Here is a 24,223-nt window from a genome sequence, read left to right as displayed (position 1 = left end):
ATTATATATATTTTTTGCGACGAAATTAAATATACAAGAAAATTTTAAAGATATTTCATAATCCAGGTAGCAAAACTAATCATTTTAAATCATCAAAATAACATCAGAAATGACTACTTTTGCTACTTGAGAAAACTTCCGAGATTTACACGAGTATCCTAAACATTCTTTATTTTTCCAGAAAATGATTAAAAATGTTCATTGCGCGCTTGAAATTAATCTGCCACTAGTAGAAGAGGCCTCGAGGACCTGTTTAGCGATCCGAGTTAGTATATTAACACTCGGTTTTGTAGGCAAACCCATTAGAAAATCGAGTCTCGTTCGCATGGCTCGCCCTTATTAGTAGACTTTTAATTGATTATTGTCGTCGAAGCCGGCGCTATGACCCGCGTTTCTCACTATAAAACTGGTGCCGTCGTAGTGCATGCGACGTTCACCACGACGCACGAACAGATGCGACGTCTGACCCAAAGATGCGGTGCAGTGCAGGAAGGGCGTCGTCAAGGATGCTGTGCCGTTGCTGGGCGATGTACGTAATTGGTACTTGTTGCTGTTTCGCGCAATCCTGTTGTACAATGAAAATATTAAACTTGTGCAAATGTCATAACTTATACTATATTATCTTGTCTTATACTATATATACATATAGCCGCGCTCTTTCCGATGTGCAATTTGTTCCACGTTGGAAAATGTTAATATATCTAATTCGTATCTACACACATAGTTGCTTTTAAGAAGAAGTATATAAATTACAACTAACAGCTGCATATTTTTTTTCTTAAAATAAAACTATGTGTTTTCTTTACATCAATTAATTTTTCTTTAACTATAAGGCTCCTCTGGCTCTTTACCGACCATGGAATTGTGACATCAGAGGCGAGAAAACACATGCTACAAATTCTTAGATGCCATTTCGAAATAAAAAGATATTTCGATGAAACAGCATTTTAGATGTCTTTAACACACTCTTAAAATATCTTGAAAACTATCCTTTTCCCTTTATAATCAATCAATAGTTGTAAAATGACTCTAATATATGAGGCCCAGTCCGTCTGATCTTTGCACATGCGCAGTCATTCCGCATAACAAAGTTTGATATCACGATCATTTTATGATTGTTGATTGATTGTCAAGGGGAAAGAAAAGTATGCTAAAACCATCTAAAGTTGTATTTCATCGAAATATCTTTTTATTGAAAAATGACATCTAACTATATATATAATTGTAAGAATTTTCAGAGTGTGCTTTCTCGCCTCTGACGTCACAATCTAACATGGCCGCGGCGAGGAGCCAGGAGCCTTAATTATTTTTGTTAAATTTATGTAATTTATATTGTAGCCTCCTTTTTCTTTATTTTCAAATATTTCCAAATTAATCGATTAAATACTTCTCTTATACCTGACAAGGCCATCGGGAGTTTGGGATATTCTAATATTGTTGATAATCCAATTCTCAACTCCTTCATCCGTTTGCCAATACTGAGCCGTATTGAGATGCGCCGCAGCTTCTTGCAGACATGTTGGTCCATGACGAGACTCCGAATAAAAGACACTCAGCGAGAAGTCCTGCGAGATATTCATCAAAAATTGCAAAAAATAAATCATTTAGTCCCATAACTAAAGCGGTGCTTCAAATACTCGAATACTTTTTGAGAGATATTGAAAAAAACAAAAGCCACTCTATATAATAAGAGGTAGTTTCATCTTTTAGAATCATTTTTGGATCGCAATTAAAAATTTCTAAATTCATCTTTATCTCCCCTACTTGAGTGCAAAATTTCATCAAAATCAGAATTTTCAGGCTTGCAAGTTCTTGTCAGAAAAATATAAACGGTCTTTTGAATCTTATAAGAGATCTTTTGGTTGGTTCAGAAGCGTAAGACGAAAAAGTTCCTGCTTGCTGGTTCTATACCTGACTCATATCCGAGAAGGAGTCTGTCGTGGTCCTGGTCCCAGCAGTGTCCACTAGATAAACGAGCGCGCATTGCTCTGACGTAAAACTGACTCCTTTATACCACATCTTCGCATATCTATAAAAATAAAGAGTAAAAGATACTGAAATTGATCGCGATCAGTTAAACGAATTGATTAGTGAAGGAACTTGTCTGGACTGACTTGTTATTGCCGTGCATGTCGTGTGCGACGATCTCCACCCGGGAACCGTACTGATATATCCTACCATTAGGATGTAGCAAGGCGGCAGCCGCTCCGGAGCCGCTCAACGAAAGGACAATGTTGTTCTACGAAAGTAAGAAATGATGAGATGACAGATCTGAATTAAATCTCCGTGAGAGACACTTTATTTCATTAAAATTTTACACCATTTTTTATATTTATAATAAAATATTGATATTTTAAAATTAATATAACATTTATGTTACATTAAAATTATATATAATATTTGTTCGAAATATATTTTTTTATTATATAATATTTTTTCAATATTTTTTAATATTTAAATATTAAATATAGGTTTTTTTCATGAAAATTACAAATAATAAAAAATTAGTAAATAAATAGATTTATTTTATATTCTTATATAAGAATATAAAATTTATTATTACTAATTATTTTTATTTATAACTTTTTATAATAAACTGCAACCGACGGCTAAAATCTTTTGAAAGTTACTCATCAGGACTGTACCCTTGATAATATGTATCAAGGTCATTGAAGGTCATCTGTGAGGTCGGTCTCTAATAATGCAAACATTGCCGATATTTTTACAAGTAGAATTACCTTAAAGTTGATAACCCTGACGGCGCGATCAATGGTCATGTCCACGCGTATCCTATTATGCAGCCTCAACGATATGGTACCGTGGGGGGTGGCAACGACGCCGCCGACCCCGGCATCGGTATCGTGCTCTCTCCAGTTTTCCGTATAAATGGAAGCCTCGTCTGCCGCGTAGTAAGGTCCGCCGATCGACTTCCTGGGCTGTCGCCAGATCGCCGCCGATCCTGAATATGCGGTTCCTCCACCACTCAGTCCGTTCCACTGTTCGGCCGGGGGTTCGAAGTACTTGGACAGCTCGTTGTATCGCTGTTTAAGATCGGATTATCGGAAGGATCGTGAGTAAAAGATTAGACACAGCGATAAATCTCATCTGTATGCACGTTCTTTCGTTGAACGAAGTATATATAGTCATACTTTACAATTCTGATAATTCGAGAGCAAATATATTTATACTTCCAATATTCCAGAAAAAAAAATTTGAGGGGGAGGGGGAAGCAATAATGGACAAAATTTTGAAGAAAAGTTTCTTCTATTATAGTAGCTTATCACATATAGCTGTTATAATAGCAGTATTTTTATTATCGTATTTTCAGAATTGTAAGAAATTTAAATAAGTGATTTTTAATAAGGTTCCTGTCCTCTCTCTGTCATCGCGCCCATGTTAGATTTTGACGTCAGAGACGAGAAAATAACACACGTTGAAAATTCTTAGATGCCATTTTTAAATAAAAAGCTATTTCGATGAAACACTACTTATTTAGATGGCTTTAGCATACTTTTAAAATACCTCGAAAACTATTCTTTTCCCTTGACAATCAATCAACAACTGTAAAATGATCGTGATATCAGACTTTGTCATGCGGAATAATTGCGCATGTGCAAAGACCAGATGGACTGGGCCTGATCTTACAGTTGTTGATTGATTATAAAGGGAAAAGGATAGTTTTCGAGGTATTTTAAGAGTGCGCTAAAGCCATTTGAAGTGCTGTTTTATCGAAATATCTTTATATTTCGACATGGCATCTAAGAATTTTTAGCATGTTTTCTCGCCTCTGATGTAACAATTCCAACATGGTCGGTGAGGAGCCAAGATAGAGCCTGAAGTGCATGAGATAAGTTTATTTATTTTGACAATTAAGATTTATAGTATTTCTTTTATTTTTTTATATTCTTGTACTCTGTTTATCGTTTTTATCTTCAATTAATATTGTAAATTATTTTCAATTAGTATTTTGAGATTATCTTTAATCTTAAATATATATCTACACTTTAACCCCTTAATGCATGCTTTTTTTGTAACAAAATGGCAAAAGAAATCTTTTTTATTATCATATTTATAAGATATAAATAATAATTGTAAGAAATCCAAACAAGTAATTTTTAATTGCATGATGAGACAAGTTTGTTTTATGACATTTAAGATTTTGTAATATTTCTTCTTTTATAATATCCTTGTCTTCTGCTTATTGTTATTTTTAGATTATCTTCAATATTTTTAGATTCAATCTTAATTAAGTATCCACAATTTAATCCCTTAACGTACGATTTTTTTGTATAACAAAATAGCAAAAAAAATTATTTTTTTCATGGCAACATAAAATAAAGCGCTGCCCAAATCGAGTTTGCGCGTTAAGAGGTTAAGTTTCTTGTAATCATTTTGTAACCCAGACGCAGTATCATGTTCAAAATTGGGACACTTATCTTAAGATATGATATCTAAAAGACATCTGAATGTCTGAAAGACGTCTTATTATGACCCGATTTTGGACATGTTTGAATTTTGGTGTTGTCTGGGAATCATTTTGTTGCCACTTTGAGATACGAGAAGCAACAAAAAATGCGAAAAACTTAATATCTCATAAATAAAATCATACTTGTTTATATTTGAAAAAAATAGATTAAAAGATAAAAATCCAAAGTTTGAACTGTACTTGAAAACTCGGATCTTCAGATTGTGCATGGTAATTGTGCGCGGTATAAAGAGATCTAGGTCGTATGGCTGTGCTTGAGCTAGTCTGATTCTGTATCGTCACGGGATATGATGGTGCTGTTTGCATCGCTGACAAGACAAAGGGCTTATGTATTTCCTTCCGGTATTCGCTGCAGATATTTGTCATTTCCTTTACCTCAAAAAAGGGATGCAAATCGTCGTTTTACATACGCGAATTAATTTTGTCGAAGTAAAAGTATATCTAACATCTAACTAATCACAAACCAACTAATCTAACTTACATTTTTAAGAATTTTTTAAAGAAATTAAATTAAACTCAAAATTTTTTAAATAAAGGTAACAATTTCTCCAATTTTAATAATTAAAAAATATTTAGCTTCTAAGAGAAGCTGTATTTATTAAAAATTACATTTTATTTTATTAAAAAAATTTCGAGTTAGAGGTATTTAGTTATATATAGAGTTTTATATGTATATTATATATAAAAACTCTAAAAGTAATCCCAAATTCTTTTAAAGAAGCTAAATATTTTTCAATTATTACAAATTGGAGAATATTTATGGGATATTTATTCAAAAAATTTCGAGTAACATTAAGATAATTAATTAAAGGCTCTAAAAATAATCCTAAATTTAATTTCTCAACTGCAACATATCAGTTTCTCGAAATTCTTCTGAGAAGGTAAATATTTTTCAATTTTATTATAAATTGGGGAATATTTATGAGACATTTATATTAAAAAAATTTCCGAGTAAAATTAAAGATAATTAGTTAAAAGGTCTAAAAGTAATTCTAAATTTAATTTCTCGACTGCAATTATTCAAAATCTTTCAAAATTATGCGATTACATTATAATAAATTGTAAATGAAATTATTAAATATGACAAGAGAAAAAACGCTACTAAAAACGCACTTTGGAATCACCGGTGGTGGCAATGTTGTTCTTCGGTTTCTTACGCCGGGACTTCCGGTGCTTAGTGACCGACTTCGTCTGGCCGACTTCGCCTGCGTGATCCACGGTTGAAGCGATTTTGAATTCCCCGGGTAATCGATATTACACTGCGTCTTAGCAGTTGTGATGATTATTCGCTTGCGTAAGCTTCACTTCGAGCGGAATATCGCACGGCAGACTGATGCTGTGTGTTAACAAGCGAGCATCGCAGTCGCCTTGGTAATTCGTTAAAACAGCTGATAATCTTTTATTAATGATCCCCGGAAGCTCTCGCGACCGGTGCAGATCTCCGCTCACATATGATTATCGGTAAAAAATAAACATATATAGTATCAATGCAGCAAAAAAGACTCAAAATTTGAGTCTTACAACTAGTCTTTTTTGATAATTTTGATAATTGTTATATAATTATTTATATTTTTAAAATAATAAATCGAAAAGGCTCTGATCGATATATATATATATATATATATATATATATATATAGTGTCCAATTTTAATCGACCACATCCTCAAAAATTTTTTCATTTTTGATTGTATAACAAAATGTTTCAAACAAAAATTGTTTGATTTGATGGGGGACAGAAGATACTGACTTATTTTTTCTGTAGGGCGTTTCTCAAGGTCATTTGAAGGTCATTTATGTTTTTTTTTAATGGAACTACTATAATTTTTTATATAAATCGATTCCTCGCCTTTTTTGCATAAAAAGTTATAAGAGTAAGAAGGTTAAAAAATGAATTAGTTTACGAGATATTTTATATACCTAAATTTGACACTAAAGGTATATAATACATAAACTAAGAAATATCTTGTAATATACATATATATATATTAATTATTGCGAATTTTGCAAAATGGTAAAGGACTTTTCTATTCGGTTTCACCCACTCTATCTGCCCACGACATGTGAAACGCGAACCACCGGACACCCTGTATATATGTATATTCATTTTTCGACGATCTTATCAATATTTTTATTATGCATAAAATAATGAAAGAAATCAATTGGTGTAAAGAAAACATATATATAGTTTTGTATAGTTGTTTTGTAAGAAAAAGTATTGTACAATTTGTAACTATATAGTAGCTACATATTTTTTTGTTACAAACAAATTATTTTTTAATTCCTCTATACTTATTTTGTTCAAACTATGCTTGGCTCTCACTAGTCTTTGTATCTGAATTTGTATCTGAATTATATATTTTTATGGGAGACCGGAATTTGAGGATTGGAAGAACAGATTTTTATAAAGAATATTCGCGAATATATTTGGATATACACATATTAAAATATTTAAAGATTTGTACATTTTACATTTTAATATATATATATATTTTTTTTTATATGGCTATATATTGAATGTTTATGAAGACCAGTTAAAAAAAGAAAAACAATATATTATATTTCAATATTTCTCTTGGAACAGTTAAAATATTGCATAAGTCTGACTTTTGTAGTAAATTCCTGAATAATAATAAAAATAAACCTTATTACATAAAGCATCTAATTAGCATTATCATGATTATCATGATAGTTAGATTTTTAATAAGACTTAATTTATGAACAATTATATTTACGAGTAATTTTCAATTTTGAAAAGTATTATAATGTAAATTGAAACATGTTTTTTTTTAAAATAAACTTGATATAATTATATCAACTTCCTTCCTTCTCTTTTCCTACTTTTTTTTTCTCTTTTTTTCTTATAGCGAGAATTTGATTGAGAATAATAAATTAGGAATTATCAACTTCAAATTAATTCGATTTTAATTATAATGAAGCTGAGTTGCTAAAATATACTTAATGTTTCTTGTATAACTACGCTTAATTATAGTGCAAACAGATATAATATAGTATTAATAGTAATTAACGAAGAAATAAAAAATAGAAGAATAAAAAATCAAAGTTATTGGACTTCAAATAAATTATGATGATAAAAAAAGATATTGTTGAGCTATTCGAATTCATTATTCATTATATCTTCTTCACTCATGCATTCTTTTCAATTGCTCTTGTCATTTTGCCAAAATATAGTCACGCATCTTCACTCTGCGAAAAAGTGACTTGCTTTTTGTATATTTGTAAATTTGTTTAATTATTGTCACGCATGCGCAACGAAATTGTTAAATCATTTGTCAAATCAATAAAATCGAATTTAAAAAAAAATCAGAAATATTCCGTTTTTTCTACAAAAATATTCTTCTCTAAACATTGCGCATTTCGTCAATTTCTTGTTATTATGACATGTTGCGTAAGAATATAGTGTTTTGCAACAATGAGTATACATGATGTGCATATACAAGTATCGTGTATACAAAGACATTACATCAGGAAGTAAAAGCACACTTAAATTGCGATATAATTATTTTTTATATCGCGTGATAGAGCGATAGAGATGACTTTTTTCAGCAGGAATGCGCCGCAAAGAACTCGAGATGAGAGATTAAAGCTCTAGGAAGATAATATTATGTTTATGTTGCAGACATTTTTTTCAAAGTTTTTCCGCGTCATGTTAAAATGTCATGTTACGCGTGCTCTCTTGCTTTATTTATTTATTTATTATATCGATTCGCTAACACTGCTATAAATTTTTTTGTGATTACAACTGCAAATCGATCACTAAATTGAATAAATCGAAGAATTAGATAAAACTATAATAATAAAATTAATTTAAAACTTTAATACAGATTGTTAGGTATTTATTCAGATTCAGTGTTTAACTAAGATGGTGTTCCTTTTCACTGAGGATAAGTTTCAGGAGAAGGGGGGAAGGTAGTAGAGACGATAAAATAAAAAAATTTGAAAAAAATGGTTGAAAAAGATTTGTAAAAAAAAATATATTTATTTGCAGCAAATCCTTTTTAGAGTTTAGGAGTTAAAATTTTTTAAGAACGTGCATCCAGTGTTGTGCTTAGATGATTTTAAAATTAGCTAGATAAGGATAAGATAAAAATATGTAAATTTATCTTATTGTTAGATAAAATAAAGATGATTTTGTTTTAAATACATCTAGATAAAAGATAAAATTATATGGCGATTCATCTAGATAACTTTCAGATAATATTATTTTTAAGACCGCATATATAAACAGTTATAAAAAAAAATGTAAATTATAAAAGGAATATAAAAATATATTCCTATTTTTATTTGTAAGTTTTTGTCGCTTACTGCTTAAGTTCTACTATTTATTTAGTATTTTTATGTGCTATGAACTCTAAGCCAAATTATCTGAACATTATTCTAGATAATTTAGTAAAGATAACACTTTTTTCATCTAAGATGAAGATATAGATAATACATATTTTTATTATCTATATAAAGATAAAATGACGCCAAAATTTCATCTAGATAATCATCTATATAATTTTATTTAGATAACAGCAAACATTGGATGTTGCATAATTTATTTGCATGACATGTAATAACAACAATATAAAACAGTTGACGAAACGTGCATAACTTGCAGAATTTCATAAAAAGAAAGAAGAAAAAGAAAAAGAGAAAAAGAAATTAAAAAAAAGAAAAATAAGTATAAAAAATTTGTATGAAGAAAACTTCACAAAAGTCTGATACACATGTCATTGTGTCTCGAGAATGCGACGACGTTACGCGCGACAATAATTATCTATATATACATATAATTACGAAAAGATAAAACAGACAAGTCGTGTTTCGCAGAGAGAGAGAGAGAGAGAGAGAGAGAGAGGGGATACGTGACTTTATCTATACGCACGTGTTGTAGGCTTCTCTCAGTACATGATCGCGCATCTTCGCACGTGCTTCTTCATCATTCACTCTTTGCAGACTCTATTTGTGGATCAATCTCAGCCCTTCTCACCATTTGATTAATTCGGAATGATTCTTCTGGCAGTGACTATTGCTCTCCTTACACAGCTCGCGCTGGCATTAGGTAAATGTTTTTTTTTGTTTCCCGTTTCTCTTTGCAAATTTATTCCGTTTTATACAGAATGTGAAAAGAAGATTGCGAGCTTAGATAATATGCTAAAATCTAAATTATTCTATGCTAAATCTAAAGTATGTATAGCTGCTAGTTGCGATTACATACTTTTTCTTAAGAACAACCATGTGTTTTCTTTGCACCAATTGATTCTTCTCATTATTTTGTGCATAAAAGTATAAAATGGAAAAATGAATATTTTATGAGATATTTCATAGTTTATGTAAAATTATGTTAAACACTAAAGTGTAAAATATCTCGTAAATTAGCTATCTTACCCTTATAACTTTTTATAGTGAATATTGCGAGGAATCGATTTATGTAAAAAATTAAGGTAGTTCCATTTAAAAAAAACATAAATGACTTTCAAATAATTTTGAAAATCCTTTAGAAAAAAGTCAATAGCGTCAATTTCATTCCCCCTCGAAATCCTACAACTTTTATTTATGTAATCTATGTGTAATCTAATGTTATCTACGTAAACCTTTTTTTTTCGCATTTTGTTTAATTTCTGAGATATTTGCTTGGGCAAATTAAAATAAAACATCTAGTATATAGATTTTTTCTCCCGGGATTTTAACTCGTATTGAAGAAATATTTGTTTATATATATAACTTTCTTTTAGTATAAATAATATAGTATGTAGTTGTAGTCATTATATTGTTTAAATATGACTGTGTTATGCTATATTATTTTATATATATATATATATATATATATATATATATACAATATTCCAAAAATAAACATGCGGATCTTTTTAAAATATACGATAAAAGAATTAATATTGCTAACGAAATACAGATACACATCTGAACTAAATATATATATCGATGTTTTCCATATATAAAATTTTGAGAAAATAACAAAATATATACATATAGTCAGTGCCGTAAATAGGCAGGGGCAACAGGGGCACAGGCCCAGGGCCCTGAACAAAGAGGGGGCCTTGAAATGAAACTAAAAAAAAAAATTGTTCAAATATATTTTCAAATTTTAAATTTTAAATTGGAGAAGAACGATTATCCAATCTTTCCATAATTTCGATTGAATATAATATTGTTAAAGATATTAATTATGATGATATAATCAATGAATTTGCTGCAATGAAAGCCAGAAAAGTGCAATTAAAATAATTATTTTTATTTATAAATATGAAATAAATATGAATGATCTTATATATATATTATCTTATTTCTTGTGTCTTATTTCTACACAAAAATTATTTATAAACAATTGTTATATCGTTTTCGTTTTATTATTTTTCCCCCAAAATAATTAAGGGGTTGAAAAATAAAACCTTGCCCGGGGCACACAAAAGCTAGTTACGGCACTGCATATAGTTTTGATTTGAAAAACGCCGTATTTATATAGAATATTTATGTATGTAAAAAGCATATTTTATATTTTACTTAGGAATACCTTTGTCTTCCAAAGTTATGAACAAAGAAGATGAGACAAATGCAATTAAAAAAAACACTTTGCGACTAGTCACAGTGGTATGTATAAGTGTGTATTAGAAAGATTCACATATAAACAAATTTTTTTATAGTTCATTTTGCACTTTCAAATTGTAAAAACTTACAGTTTTGGATTATAATGTTCAACAATTTTAGAGTTCTCTCTAATATAATTAGTATTTAGTAATTATATCATTAATATCAATCTAACAATATGTATAGTATCAATCTCGCTTATAAAATAAATATCTTTATAATTAACCAATGCACAAGAGAAATGGACGAAATTTTAATCATAAATAAATAAAAAAATAAAGATTTGAAACAGATTTGAAACAAACTAAAATTTGAGACAAATAATATGCTTTTGCATAAAGAGAACTTATATTTTCCTATTATTAATTTTTGTTCTTTATTTTGGAATAGTCTTATTCTTTAATAATCATCCTTTATTTGTAACTAACACAATTATATTATCATTTCTATCATTATGATCATTTTAACATAAATGATACTCATAGTAAATCAATATAATAGCATCGAGATGGTAAATTATTATAGTAGATTAGCTATAACAATTTTTTTCATTTGCGTGTTTCGATAATTTTCTTATTTATTTAATTTTCTATTTTATTAAATTTTTTATTCAATTTATATACTTTTCTTCAGCCTATGTGTGTCAATTAAATATATAATATTTATATATTTATAAAATAAATATATAAATAGTATATATAAATAAATATAAATTAAATACACAAAATATACATAAAATAAATATAAATTAAATTATATTTATATATTTTTAGGGAAAAAATAAAAGAAATTTAAACGAGACTTAAACATCCCTCATCATGCATCTCATCAATTCATCATATAGTCATCATTCTCTTCAAAATCAACGACTCTCTTTATAAAGCTGGAATAGTTAAATTATATTTGCACCATTAATGTTATTGTGCAATGATACAATAATTCTCTCTGTATGTATACTCTTCATTTCAAATTTACTTAAAGGAAGTGATAATTTAGACTAATTTAATCGATTTATTAAGCAAAATCTGACACATCTACTAGATATATGTAAGTTGATTTAATTTTCGAATGTTGTATAATCATTAAGGTTATCTCGCTAATAATATAATTGAATAAAATATTCACTAAAAATTTTAAACTCCAAAAGTGTTGATAAATTAAAAGATATGGAATAATTTCTTTCGTTTGAGAATAATCAAATTTTTTGATCGTTAATATACATTCATTTGCGCTCTAAAGAACGAAAAATTAATGTTACGTGATCTTTTGCGAGATTTATTTATTTATTTATTTATTTTTAGGTAATGAGACATGGAGAAAGAGCACCTGTAGATACCTATCCGAATGATCCTTATATCAAAGATAAGATGGAACCTTACGGCTGGGGTCAGCTAACAAATGTAAATTTTCCTCTTTTCAAGCACTATACGGGATGAATCGCGTATATGACTAATTTGCAACTAGCAGATATAAAAAACTGAAGATGACCTTGAAAACTTAAAAAAGAAAAACGATTGATGAAAAGTATACTACAATCATGCTATAATAAGGGCTTCTTAAAATCACATATTATACAAAAACAAAATTTTATAAGAAAAAATAATTAAAATTATATATTTTATTATTTCCTGCCGCAAAGCAATCATAAAAAATCGAAGGTAACTTTGAAAAAAATTAAAAAAAATTAAAAAAAATTAAAAAAAACTAAAAAAAAAAAAAACATTTGATGAAAAGTCATCTATTATAATCATCCTAATAAGGTCCTATTTGAACCTATTCGAACTACATTATGCGATAACAAAAAATCTGATCGATCCATTAACAACAGAATAATTTTAGGTGTTAAGTTCCAGATAGCAACAGGTAATCATTTTGACGTCATTTGACATCATTTGATGTTAAAATAACTACTTTTGCTATTCCTATCCAAGTAGAACAGAAAATTTGAAGTTCAAATTTGATCAATATGACGTCAAATTGACATCATTTAGACTTTTCTGTTCTACTTGGGTACCTGCTGCGCGCGGTTCACCCTGTATATATTTGTTTCATAAATTGAATTTAAATAACTATAATTAATCATATACATATATGCAACTTAGAAAGGAAGAAGGAATCAATACAATCAAGGATTGTTCCTGCGGAAGCGTTACGATAGTTTTTTAGAATCGACGTACAGTCCCGATATATTCTATCTGCAAACCACTGCTGTGGATCGCACAAAAATGTCTGGAATGTTGGAAGCAGCTGCTTTGTGGAAGCCTAACGAGAGACAATCGTTTAAACCTGATCTAGCTTGGCAACCGGTCACATTATTCTATCAGGAACGTACGGAGGACACGGTAAAGTACTTGTGTAAACATTTGACCAGACAAACCAATCCTTCTAAATCTTTTTTAATCTATTTCGAAGCATATATCTTCATCTTCTTCTTCTGACATCACCCAATATACTACAAATCACAACAATGGATCAAGTTGCCTTCTTTTTGTCAAAATTTTCGTCGTGAATAATGTATATTTTTTAGCTTATGTTAGTGTGGAATACATGTCCAAAGTATACTCAACTACGAAGTTCGGTGAACGACTTGCCGGAAGTTCGGAAGATACACGAAGACAATAAACAATTGTTTGACGAGCTGTCGAACTTCACAGGCATGCCAATTACGACTGTCGACGATGTCAGCTCGCTTTACAGCACATTAACAGCTGAGGTAAATTTTATCCAATATACTTTTTTTTAATATACTGATGATTAAGACTCCTGGATCCTCGCCGCGGCCATGTTAGATTGTGACGTCAGAGGCGAGAAAGCACACGCTGAAAATTCTTAGATGTCAATTTTAAGTGAAAAGATATTTCGATGAAACACAACTTCAGATGGCTTTAGCACATTTTTAAAATAGTCCGAAAACTATTCTTTTCCCTTGACAATCAATCAACAATCGTAAAATGATCGTGATATCAGACTTTGTCATGCGGAATGACTGTGCATGTGCAAAGACCAGACGAATTGAAACTCATATTACGGTCATTTTACAGCTGTTGATTGATTATAAAGGGAAAAAGATAGTTTTCGAGGTATTTTAAGAGTGTATTAAAGCCATCTGAAGTGCCTGTTTCATCGAAGTATCTTTCTATTTCGAAATGGCATCTAAGAATTTTTAGCGTGTGTTTTTTCGCCTCTGATGTCACAATTCCAACATGGTCGGCGAGGAGCCAGGAGCCTTAATACTTATTAATATATGTTAGTGCTAATCTGAAATAATCTTCATCAAATAACTAACACTGCGACTCTTTGATTCAACCTTCAGTTGTTTCAATTATTACACTTGAATTACCAATATAGGAACAGATGAATTTGACTTTGCCAAAGTGGACAGAGGCCTACTATCCCGATAAATTAATACCTTTGACCTTGTACGAGCTACAGCTTAACACGTATAACGACGAATTTTGTAAGTTGAAAGGGGGTCCCATGTTGAAGAAGATCATTAATGACATGACGGCGAAAAAGGCAGATGTTCTACAATCCAGAAGAAGGAAAATGTTCATGTATGTCGGTCATGACAGCACTATCGTCACCTTGTTGGACACAATGCATATTTGGTATAATCAGATGCCATATTGTAATATCATGACGATGATAGAGCTACATGAAGACGAGGATGGATGGAATGTCCAGGTAAATATAAATTTTCCAAGTAATTAAATCACCATTTTTAAAAATATATCTTAAATCTCACTAATTTGTAAATAACAAGGATATCTTTGCTGCAGATATTTTTGAGAAATACAACAGTTCACAAGCCATATCCAATGACAATACCTGGATGCACTGTTGCATGTCCTCTCGACAAGTTTGTGGAGATTTTGAGGCCGGTGATACCGGGCAATTGGGAGGAGGAATGCAAGGTCGAAGGTGATTATGTGACTCCACCTCCACCAGTTCCATGAGTGTAAAAAATTCTCGCGCACTACTTCGCACATATTATAATTCAAATAATTTTATTGTATCCATTACTGTAAATAAAATTATTTACATTATAAATGTCAACAGACATTTAGTAATAATTAAATAATTCGTCGTCGTGTTTCCTCGTGTGGATTGAATTTCTTGTAAAAATTCCAAATACATATTATCGATCCATTTGGATCAACCTCTGTATTCTGCATTTTTCTTTTTTCTCAATATTTATATTTTATAATATTTATATTTTACTTTTATAGGATGAAAATGGCATCATACGTGCCATTATGTCTGTCTATAATCTCACTTACATCTTATGGAATCATTGTTTAAGTAACAACAATTGTAAAGCAATTGTAAAGCAATTGGAGAGCAATGCAAGAGAAATCCATTTTGTAGGAACTCCATTAATCGAGAATACAGGTACTTAGAATATGGAGGTTTAATTTTATGAAATACAGATGACATATATGTTCTTATAGAAATTCAGAAACAAAACAGAATCTCTAAAAAGTTTAAAAATTTAAGAAGGCATATTTTTTGTTTAGTTTCTGATAGTTTTCCTAAAAAAATATAACGTTAATGATCCGAATGAAAGATGATTCAAATTCACGGTGTTTTTCTCTTACATTTCTCGCAATTCTGGATCATTGGATGTTGCGACTTGGATTCAAGTATCTAACAATAAATAAAATGCTCACCACGAAGAGAGAAATTAAGCAAAGATCTTCTCTTCCCGCCGTTTCTTGGTAACCACCGTTCCAGGCTTATGCTGAGCATCAGGATGATTAAGTAGTTCCGGCGGACAGGTGGATATCGGACTGGAGAGGATGGTCTGTTTAAGATCATAGAACAAGTGACTATCATCTTTCGTGCAGAAAGAAATGGCGAGGCCAGCTTTACCAGCTCGACCGGTTCGTCCGATCCTATGTGTGTAATCTGCAAGTAGACATTATAAATAGGTAAATTATATAGGTTTTATTAGATATTAATAACTCTATGAAAGAAGATATAAATAAAAGATAATATGATAAAAAAAGATAATGTGATGAAAGAAGATAATATGATCAAAGAAGATATAATGTTAAAAGAAGATATGAGACAAAAAAGAAGATAATGATAAAAAGGGATAATGATAAAAGAAGAGAAGATAATTTACCCTCGATGGTTTTAGCCATGTCATAGTTGATGACCATAGAAACGTCCTTGATGTCGATACCTCGACCGGCGACATCAGTGGCCACTAGAATATCCTTGCTTCCACTCTTAAGAGATGCCAAAGCATATTCTCGCTGTTCCTGGCCTTTTCCACCATGCAGGGTACAAGCGTTGTACTATGATGGCATAAGATAAGTCAAAAGTTAGACTTTTATATATATAATATTCTTTTTTTTTTTAATTCCTACGCTTTAAGGCTCCTGGCTTCTCGCTGACCATGTTGGAATTGTGACGTCAGAGGCGAGAAAACACACGCTAAAAATTCTTAGATGCCATTTTGAAATAAAAAGATATTTCAATGAAACACCACTTTAGATGGCTTTAGCACACTCTTAAAATACCTCGAGTGTTTCATCAAAATGTCTTTTCATTTAAAAATGGCATCTAACAATAAGAATTTTCAGTGTGCTTTCTCGCCTCTAACGTCACAATCTAATATGGCCGTGGCGAGGATCCAGGAACCTTAATTCTTATATGTGATGAAATGCGTAGAAAATAATTAACATAAATCACACAAAAGTTTAAGAAAAATTAAATGCTATGAACTGAGATATGAAATTCCGTTTTTTCGAGAATTATGAGTGAGCTCATATTTTATCTCGTAAATAATTTTTTTTTTATAAATTACGTACTCCGAATTTTTCCAAGCCTTTCGCTAGAACGTCCGCACCCTTCTTCTGATTGACGAATATAATGACGGGTGGCTCGACACCTCTGCTCAATAGCTCCATGAGTTTCTTTCGCTTGTCGGCTTCGCCCATTATATGGACTATCTGTTCGGTACGTTCGGTAGGTTTACCAACGCTACCGATGTACACTACCGCGGGCCTCCTTAGATAAGTTCTAGCAAGACGTTCCACAGCCGGTGGCATTGTGGCGGTAAACATCACCGTCTAGAAACAAAAAAGAATTATTAATTAATTATTAATAAGAGTAAATGAAGGGTGTCTAGTCAAATCCTTTTTATAAAAAAATTTCTTGAGAATTCCCTGATCTTCCATGAATTTTCGTTTAAAATTCCAGAAATAAAATAAATAGATGCAGTTTTTTAAAATAAGTTTTTTATTACATGCGCTTTCTAATGCTTTCTATTCATATAATTGTAAATAAAGTTATCGAGAATGCAGTTTTTCTAGAATTTAATATTGATTTATTAATCGTAAAATTAATTTGAACAATAACAAAGTGCAATATATCACTATAGTTAAATATGTATGCAAAAATATTAAATAAAAATATAAAGCAAAAAATAATTTATTATAAACATTTTAAAGAGTACTAATTTATTTAAGTATTATTAAAAAACAATTTTCTATAAACCTTATACAAGACTTTGATACTAAAGAGAAATCTTCAATAAAATCACATGAGATTTAAAAACTTAAATATTGCAAAGATATGTTTTTTGAATGCTAAATAAGAATAAAATTATTATCAGACACAATTTTTGAAAAAATTCCCTGAGTCTCAATAAAATTCCATGAGAATTTCCGGATTTTTTAAAGTAAAAAAAATTCCCGAAATATTCGGTTTTCTGAAGAGTAGACATTCTATATTAAGAAAATTAATATATTATTAATTTTCTATTAAGGCTCCTGGCTCCTTTCTGACTATGTCGAAATCGTGACGTCAGAGGCGAGAAAACACACGCTAAAATTTCTTAGATGCCATTTCGAAATAAAAAAATATTTCGATGAAACAGCACTTCAGATGGCTTTAGCACTCTTAAAAAAACCCGAAAACTATCCTTTCCCCTTTATAATTAATCAACAGCTGTAAAATGTAATATTATGAAGCCCAGTCCGTCTGGTCTTTGCACATGCGCAGTCATTCCGCATGTCAAAGTCTGATATCTCGATCATTTTACAGATTGATTGATTATAAAGGGAAAAGGATAGTTTTCGGGGGTTTTTAAGAGTGTGCTAAAGCCATCTGAAGTGCTGTTTAATCGAAATATCTTTTCATTAAAAAATGGCATCTAAGAATTTTCAGCGTGTGCTTTCTCGCCTCTGACGTCACAATCCAATATGGCCGCGGTGAGCACCCAGGAGCCTTAAGGCTCCTGCATACTCGATTGCCAAGTCCGTAAAATGTGTACGATAGCGCCCCATTTGGCAAAACTATAAACTATTAAGCGTGAAAATGACATAAATTATTCTTGCGACTTACAGCGTCATTTATCATTTTACTGCAGTGTTTCTATTTTTAAAGTAATTGTTATAGTGTTAAAATATACCGAAGACTCGTTTTGTTATAATTTAATATGTAAAAGCAAATATTTATTTCATTTCGATACCTGTCAAACAACTGGTTTTCGTCTTTGATTAGGCTCAATTCAATTCGACATATACAATGTTATTTATTGCTTACCCAAACAAAAGGAGAGTTTTCGGTATATTTTACAAATCGGTTCTATCGGTTACAAAACCCTATTTTATTGAAAAACATTTTTATTTTAGCGTAAGTCGCAAGAATTTTCATGGTATATTTTCTCGCTTCTGACGTTATCAATTCAAGATGGCTGCAGTGAGTATGCAGGAGCCTTAAGAATTGTAAATTTAAAAGTTTTTTTTATACTTGTCTGTACTTCTTCTTCGTATTGTAATTGGCCAGAAGTTTCTCCTCGTTTTCCGCGTCCTCATTGTCCGGCTTCAAATTTGTGACAGGCATGTATTCCAGAATTTTTTGAACATCTGAAAGAATAATTTTTTATGTAACATTAAATTATTGTGTACATAATATGATGCTTGATTCCTTTTTTTGATCAAATATGGCACAATACTGTCACATTTACATTCAGTTAACATAAGATCTGCAAGGTTAGAAGAATCACAAAAAAGTATAATATCTAAATAGATTTAAAAAATGTTAATAAGTCAAACAAATATTAATTTAAATTAAGAAATATTTTTATCGGCTCTCAGTATTTAATAACTAAATGTGATTCTTAAATTCGGCCTAAGAGCCAAGCACGAAAATTAATTCTAATTTTTCGGAACGGTATCTTTTGGTTTTTCGGACCTATATTTTTCTCGCCTATTTTTCCCGTTGTAAAAATTCGAGGATTATTAATTTGATGGAACTTAGTAATCTCAAACCAAGAGATACCGTTCCGAAAAATTAGAATTAATTTTCGTGCTTGGCTCTTAGGCCGAATTTAAGAATCACATTTAGTTATTAAATATTAATTTGTTTGAAATTATAGAACAATTATAGAAACGTGTTATAAATGCTTGGGCTGACCTGGCTCAAAACCCATATCTATCATCCTATCAGCTTCGTCCAGTACGATATAAGTGCATTGATTTAACACAAGATATCGATTCTCCAAAACATCTATCAGTCGACCGGGTGTAGCAATGACAATCTGAGAAAAAAAGATTCTTAATTAAATATCTTATACACCTTATTTCGATTTTAGTCGATTTCATATCATCTAATTTGAAGGAAGTTGATAAAATTGATCGTTAGATGTATATGTATGTTAATGTATTTCAAATATTATTACCTCACATCCCATTCGCAACCTAAAACCTTGTTCTTCTCTCGATAGACCACCTACCACCACAACAGTTCGGATGCCCAATGGCTGTCCGAATTTGTTAGTCTCTTCTTCTATTTGTTGCGCTAACTCACTGTAATAAATACAAAACAAATATATTTATAGCATCAAAACATAATACGTAACTCTTTTGAAGAAAGCTTCAATTAATTAATCATCAATATCAATAATCTAAATACTTGAAATATAAAAAAATAAATATATTTTATGTCCACAAAGTTATACAAAAATTAAGGCTTCTCACTGACCACGTTGGAATTGTGACGTCAGAGGCGAGAAACTGGGCCTCATATTACAGTCATTTTACAGCTGTTGATTGACTGTCAAGGGAAAAGAATAGTTTTCGAGGTATTTTAAAAGTGTATTAAAACCATCTGAAGTAGTGTTTCATCGAAATAGCTTATCATTTAAAAATGGCATCTAAGAATTTTCAGCATATGCTTTCTCGCCTCTGACGTCACAATCTAAAATGGCCGCGGTGAGAACCCAGAAGCCTTAAATTGAACAATTGATACCGTGTGGGTGCCAGGATGATACTATAGGGTCCTTGATCCGCTTCTTCGAGCCTTTCGATTTTTGGCAGATTAGTAATCCATAACAGTAGTGGAATCAGGAAAGCTAGTGTCTTCCCCGAGCCAGTCTCAGCAACGCCGATGATGTCTCGATTCTGTAGGCCAATAGGAATTGCTTGTCGTTGGATGGGTGTGAGATCCTTGTAGCCCACTTTGTCGATGATGTCCAGAATCTCTTTCGGAAAGCCGGACTCCTTCCAAGAACGAATAGGATCAGGAATGCGACCACCTTTTATCGTGATATTATAATCTTCCCTGAAGATACGCCAATCGCGCTCGGTCATTTCGTTCAACGCCTTCTCGGACCAATGTCGATCGTCCCATTTTTGCTTTTCTTCCTTTCTCTTCACTTTCTTCAATCTCATTCTTAAGGATAGAAAAAAAGTACAAATAATGATTTTTATAACGAATAATATAACATATATGAAAAAAATTGATAGTGAAGGCTCCTGTGTACTCACTGCAGCCATCTTGAATTGATGACGTCAGAAGTGAGAAAATATACCATGAAAATTCTTGCGACTTACGCTAAAATAAAAATGTTTTTCAATAAAATAGGGTTTGTAACCGATAGAACCGACTTGTAAAATATACCGAAAACTCTCCTTTTGTTTGGATAAGCAATAAATAACATTGTATATGTCGAATTGAATTGAGCCTAATCAAGGACGAAAACCAGCTGTTTGACAGGTATCGAAATGAAATAAATATTTGCTTTTACATATTAAATTATAACAAAATGAGTCTTCGGTATATTTTAACATTATAACACAATTACTTTAAAAATAGAAACACTGCACTAAAATGATAAATGACGCTGTAAGTCGCAAGAATAATTTATGTCATTTTCACGCTTAATAGTTTATAGTTTTGCCAAATGTGGTGCTGTCGTACAAATTTTACGGACTTGACAATCGAGTATGCAGGAGCCTTAATATAGTATTTGATATGATTAAAAGGGTTACTGAAACTAATAATAATTTGCCAACAAAACTCACTTTTCCTGCTCTTTCTCAGCTTCTGTGCGTCTCTTTTCCAATAATTCGCCGTAAAATTTGCTCTGATCTCGCTTTTGTGCTTTTATGTCGATACCGGCCAGGTTGCCTCTACCGAAGAACTGCACTTGATGTCTCTCTTTGTATATGTTATTGTAATCCACCGATGTGTCCTCTGAGGTGTCCCAGTCAAAGACGAATTTTCGATCATTTAGTCGTCTGACTCGTCTTTTTTTCTTCACTAAACCTAAATATCGTTCCTTGATAGCCTCCACTTCTTTCTCCTTGTCCTTATCTTTAATATCATCCTCGCGTGCACGTTGTACGTCTCTTCTTCTACTACAAAATGCAAAATTTTAAGATTTATTTATTTTCCATCGCTTCTTCTTCTTGGAAGTAGTGTCTTAAGACTGAATTAAATCATAACAATATTAAAAAAAATACTAGTATATGAAAAAATGGAATTTAACAGCCGAAAGATGTCTCTACCTGTCTCTATCATCCCACTCTCTATCTTTTCCAGCACTGTCGCTGTAGAATAAAGACTTGAGCTCCTCCTCCTGCTGGGTGTGCGTGTGTCTCCTCATTGCCTCCACTTCCTGCTGACGTTTCTCCAACGCCAAGGCCGTACGCTCCTCCTTGCTGAGAAACTTCGGCTTAGCTCGCGCTTCCTCCTCCGCCTTCTTCTTGGCCAGCAGTTCCTCCAGACTTAACGGTTCCTTCTTCCCCACCTGCTTGACCTTCTCCTCTGTCTCTTCTTCCTCTTTCTTACCATCGCTGCTCTTCAGATCCTTCTTCGAGTCGTCTTCCACCAGCACAGGACTACTCTTGTGCTGCTTCTTCTCGTCCTTGGATCTATCCTTGGCATCTCGACGCTCCCTCGAGCGTTCTCGATCCTTTTCCCGCGATCTGTCACGTTCACGTGATCGTTCCCTCGACCTGGACCGCTTCCTGTCTTTCTTGCGATCCTTGGACCGACTCCTGCTGCGTCGACGGTCCCGTCGTTCCCTTTCGCGCTCACGTTCCCGTTCGCGGTCGCGAGACCGACTGCGTCGCACGATTTTTTTGTCGTGTGGCATTTAAAAATTATTCGACGAGTCAAAATTCCTTTGAACAATGATCAAAATTTCTTCTTACAGGCTTTAATATGTTTCCGAAGCTGAAGGTATAGCTTTTTGATGCAACGTCTGTTAATCTTCTATAAAATAAAAGAAAAAATCACGATTAAAATTGGTTGGAATGTCCACAAAACTTATTTATAGGGTTTAATGTGTTTCTAACTGAAGATATAACTTTTTGATAGTCAGCGTCTATTAGTCTTCCATAAAATGAAAGAAACCATAGTTAGAATTGGTTAGAGTACTCACAAGAATCTTTCAGCACAAATAACAAATCGCAATTCCTTCTAACAAGCTTTTAACGTGTTTCTAACTGAAGATATAGCTTTTTGACGCATCATCTATTAGTTTTCTGTAAAAATACAAGAAATCACGATTAAACTTGGTTAGAATGTCCACAAATTTTACAAGAATCCTTGGATAGGCGAAATCAAAATTTCTGTTAACAGGGTTTAATGTTTCTAACTAATAACGAAAGATATGGCTCTTTGACAATCAGCATCAATTGGTTAAAGTGCTTACAAGAATCTCTCAACACACGATGAATCAAAATTCCTTCTAACAGGGTTTAATGTGTTTCAAACTGAAAATATAGCTTTTTGACAGCTTCTATTAGTTTTCTATAAAATAAAAGAAGAAAACATGGTTAGAACACATGGTTAAGTATACTCACAAAACTCATAAACATAATGTTATCATACAATGATTTCATTTAATGATTCAATTATTGCAACTGATTTTGTTTTTTTTAAACAGAATAAACAGTCTAATAAAAGTGATATGTACTATTATTAAATCAAAATGATATATTTTACAGATCTCTATCATATCCAATATTTACTTCGATTTCCTCGATAATGGGCAGAGAGAAGAATGAGAGAAGGTGCAGTCCCATGGAGCAGCGTACGGCGTACCGGGCGTACGGCGTAAAAGAGCTTGGCCAATCACAGGCTTTACGCTCGTTTTCGTTACGTCAGTACAAACATCGGCTGATGGAGCGTTTTACCACAGTATAACTACATACAGTAGTGACAGTAGCTGTCGGCTCCTTTGATGTAGCCGTGAGTCGATCACGTGACGGTCAGCCATGTTGTAAGCCTTACGGGCGCTTCATTTGAACATTAAGAATCGCGATAACGTCTTACGCAAAGTCTTTTTTAATGAGATAAAGATAATAATGCAAATTATTTTCTGTTTTTAATGTTAGTATATTTTAAAAATGTATTAATAAAATTATAAAACAGTATATAAAACGTGATACATACAGTAGTGACAGTAGCTGTCGGCTCCTTTGATGTAGCCGTGAGTCGATCACGTGACGGTCCGCCATGTTCTTAGCCTTACAGCTAACGCATGCGTAAAAGAAAATTTACTCGCTGATTTTCTAGTACTGTCACTACTGTATGTAGTTATACTGTGGTTTTACGCCGATGTAATAATTAATAAGCCTATCACAGTGCATTTTACAAAGTTTATTTTCAAAGTAGATATTTAAAAGGTTTTGTGATTGACTTATTGATGATTACGCCGACGTAAATACGCTCCATGGGACAGCCGATAAAGTTTTAACGCGACTTTTTAAACATACATTCATATACATAAAGTTAAAAAAGTTAAAATTTAAATTTGCAGAACGTGTTAAAATGTCGAACTCTCAGTTTGCATTAATCAATTTAATTAAATACTTGAAAAT

At 31.7% G+C, this 24,223-nt stretch overlaps 3 protein-coding genes across 9 annotated transcripts; 1 reads left to right on the top strand and 2 right to left on the bottom strand.

The window, feature by feature from the left end:
* Positions 1-4: 4 nt before the first annotated feature.
* On the bottom strand, positions 5-4,966 carry Fest (wurstfest). The gene is made up of 6 exons (XM_083054431.1): positions 4,667-4,966; positions 2,739-3,041; positions 2,115-2,239; positions 1,912-2,029; positions 1,399-1,565; positions 5-565 (listed from the first exon to the last, which is right to left on the bottom strand). The coding sequence occupies exons 1-6, from the start codon at positions 4,850-4,852 to the stop codon at positions 340-342; spliced, it is 1,125 nt and encodes a 374-aa protein (XP_082910557.1). The 5' UTR covers positions 4,853-4,966; the 3' UTR covers positions 5-339.
* Positions 4,967-9,300: 4,334 nt separating this feature from the next.
* LOC145945429 (prostatic acid phosphatase) lies at positions 9,301-15,464 on the top strand. Of its 3 annotated transcripts, XM_083054426.1 has the most exons (8): positions 9,307-9,552; positions 11,017-11,099; positions 12,398-12,496; positions 13,199-13,438; positions 13,624-13,809; positions 14,445-14,780; positions 14,876-15,017; positions 15,326-15,464. In XM_083054426.1, the coding sequence occupies exons 1-8, from the start codon at positions 9,498-9,500 to the stop codon at positions 15,328-15,330; spliced, it is 1,146 nt and encodes a 381-aa protein (XP_082910552.1). In that variant the 5' UTR covers positions 9,307-9,497; the 3' UTR covers positions 15,331-15,464. The 3 variants fall into 3 exon arrangements, with proteins under 3 accessions (XP_082910554.1, XP_082910552.1, XP_082910551.1); XM_083054428.1 differs by lacking the exon at positions 15,326-15,464 and having other exon boundaries at positions 9,301-9,552; positions 14,559-14,780; positions 14,876-15,263; XM_083054425.1 differs by lacking the exon at positions 15,326-15,464 and having other exon boundaries at positions 14,876-15,263.
* Positions 15,465-15,780: 316 nt separating this feature from the next.
* On the bottom strand, positions 15,781-23,495 carry LOC145945428 (putative ATP-dependent RNA helicase DDX23). 5 transcript variants are annotated; one of them, XM_083054421.1, is made up of 12 exons: positions 23,372-23,485; positions 23,053-23,150; positions 22,780-22,882; positions 21,902-22,610; positions 21,416-21,751; positions 20,361-20,783; positions 19,792-19,918; positions 19,527-19,650; positions 18,861-18,976; positions 16,916-17,176; positions 16,225-16,399; positions 15,781-16,004 (listed from the first exon to the last, which is right to left on the bottom strand). In XM_083054421.1, the coding sequence occupies exons 4-12, from the start codon at positions 22,489-22,491 to the stop codon at positions 15,781-15,783; spliced, it is 2,376 nt and encodes a 791-aa protein (XP_082910547.1). In that variant the 5' UTR covers positions 22,492-22,610; positions 22,780-22,882; positions 23,053-23,150; positions 23,372-23,485. The 5 variants fall into 5 exon arrangements, with proteins under 5 accessions (XP_082910547.1, XP_082910546.1, XP_082910550.1 ...); XM_083054420.1 differs by lacking the exon at positions 23,053-23,150 and having other exon boundaries at positions 23,372-23,495; XM_083054424.1 differs by lacking the exon at positions 23,053-23,150 and having other exon boundaries at positions 21,416-21,748; positions 23,372-23,495.
* Positions 23,496-24,223: the final 728 nt, after the last annotated feature.

Source organism: Prenolepis imparis, unplaced genomic scaffold, assembly GCF_030444845.1.
Source record: "Prenolepis imparis isolate NDT839.2.m4 unplaced genomic scaffold, iyPreImpa1.0 SCAF_14, whole genome shotgun sequence".
Lineage (NCBI taxonomy): Eukaryota > Metazoa > Arthropoda > Insecta > Hymenoptera > Formicidae > Prenolepis > Prenolepis imparis.
Note: the sequence above shows the minus strand (reverse complement) of the source record. Positions and strands in the feature narration are given on the sequence as shown.

Excerpts from the sequence above, each read along its gene's own strand:
- LOC145945429 (XM_083054425.1), top strand. The coding sequence starts at position 9,498 with ATGATTCTTCTGGCAGTGACTATTGCTCTCCTTACACAGCTCGCGCTG. Across the intron at positions 13,810-14,444 it reads ACAGCACATTAACAGCTGAG|GAACAGATGAATTTGACTTT; the intron begins GTAAATTTTATC and ends TTACCAATATAG. Across the intron at positions 14,781-14,875 it reads AGGATGGATGGAATGTCCAG|ATATTTTTGAGAAATACAAC; the intron begins GTAAATATAAAT and ends TCTTTGCTGCAG.
- LOC145945428 (XM_083054420.1), bottom strand. The coding sequence starts at position 22,491 with ATGCCACACGACAAAAAAATCGTGCGACGCAGTCGGTCTCGCGACCGC. Across the intron at positions 21,752-21,901 it reads GAGTGGGATGATAGAGACAG|TAGAAGAAGAGACGTACAAC; the intron begins GTAGAGACATCT and ends TGCATTTTGTAG. Across the intron at positions 20,784-21,415 it reads GCTGAGAAAGAGCAGGAAAA|AATGAGATTGAAGAAAGTGA; the intron begins GTGAGTTTTGTT and ends TCTATCCTTAAG.
- Fest (XM_083054431.1), bottom strand. The coding sequence starts at position 4,852 with ATGACAAATATCTGCAGCGAATACCGGAAGGAAATACATAAGCCCTTT. Across the intron at positions 2,240-2,738 it reads TCAGGGTTATCAACTTTAAG|AACAACATTGTCCTTTCGTT; the intron begins GTAATTCTACTT and ends TTACTTTCGTAG. Across the intron at positions 1,566-1,911 it reads CCTTCTCGGATATGAGTCAG|GACTTCTCGCTGAGTGTCTT; the intron begins GTATAGAACCAG and ends AATATCTCGCAG.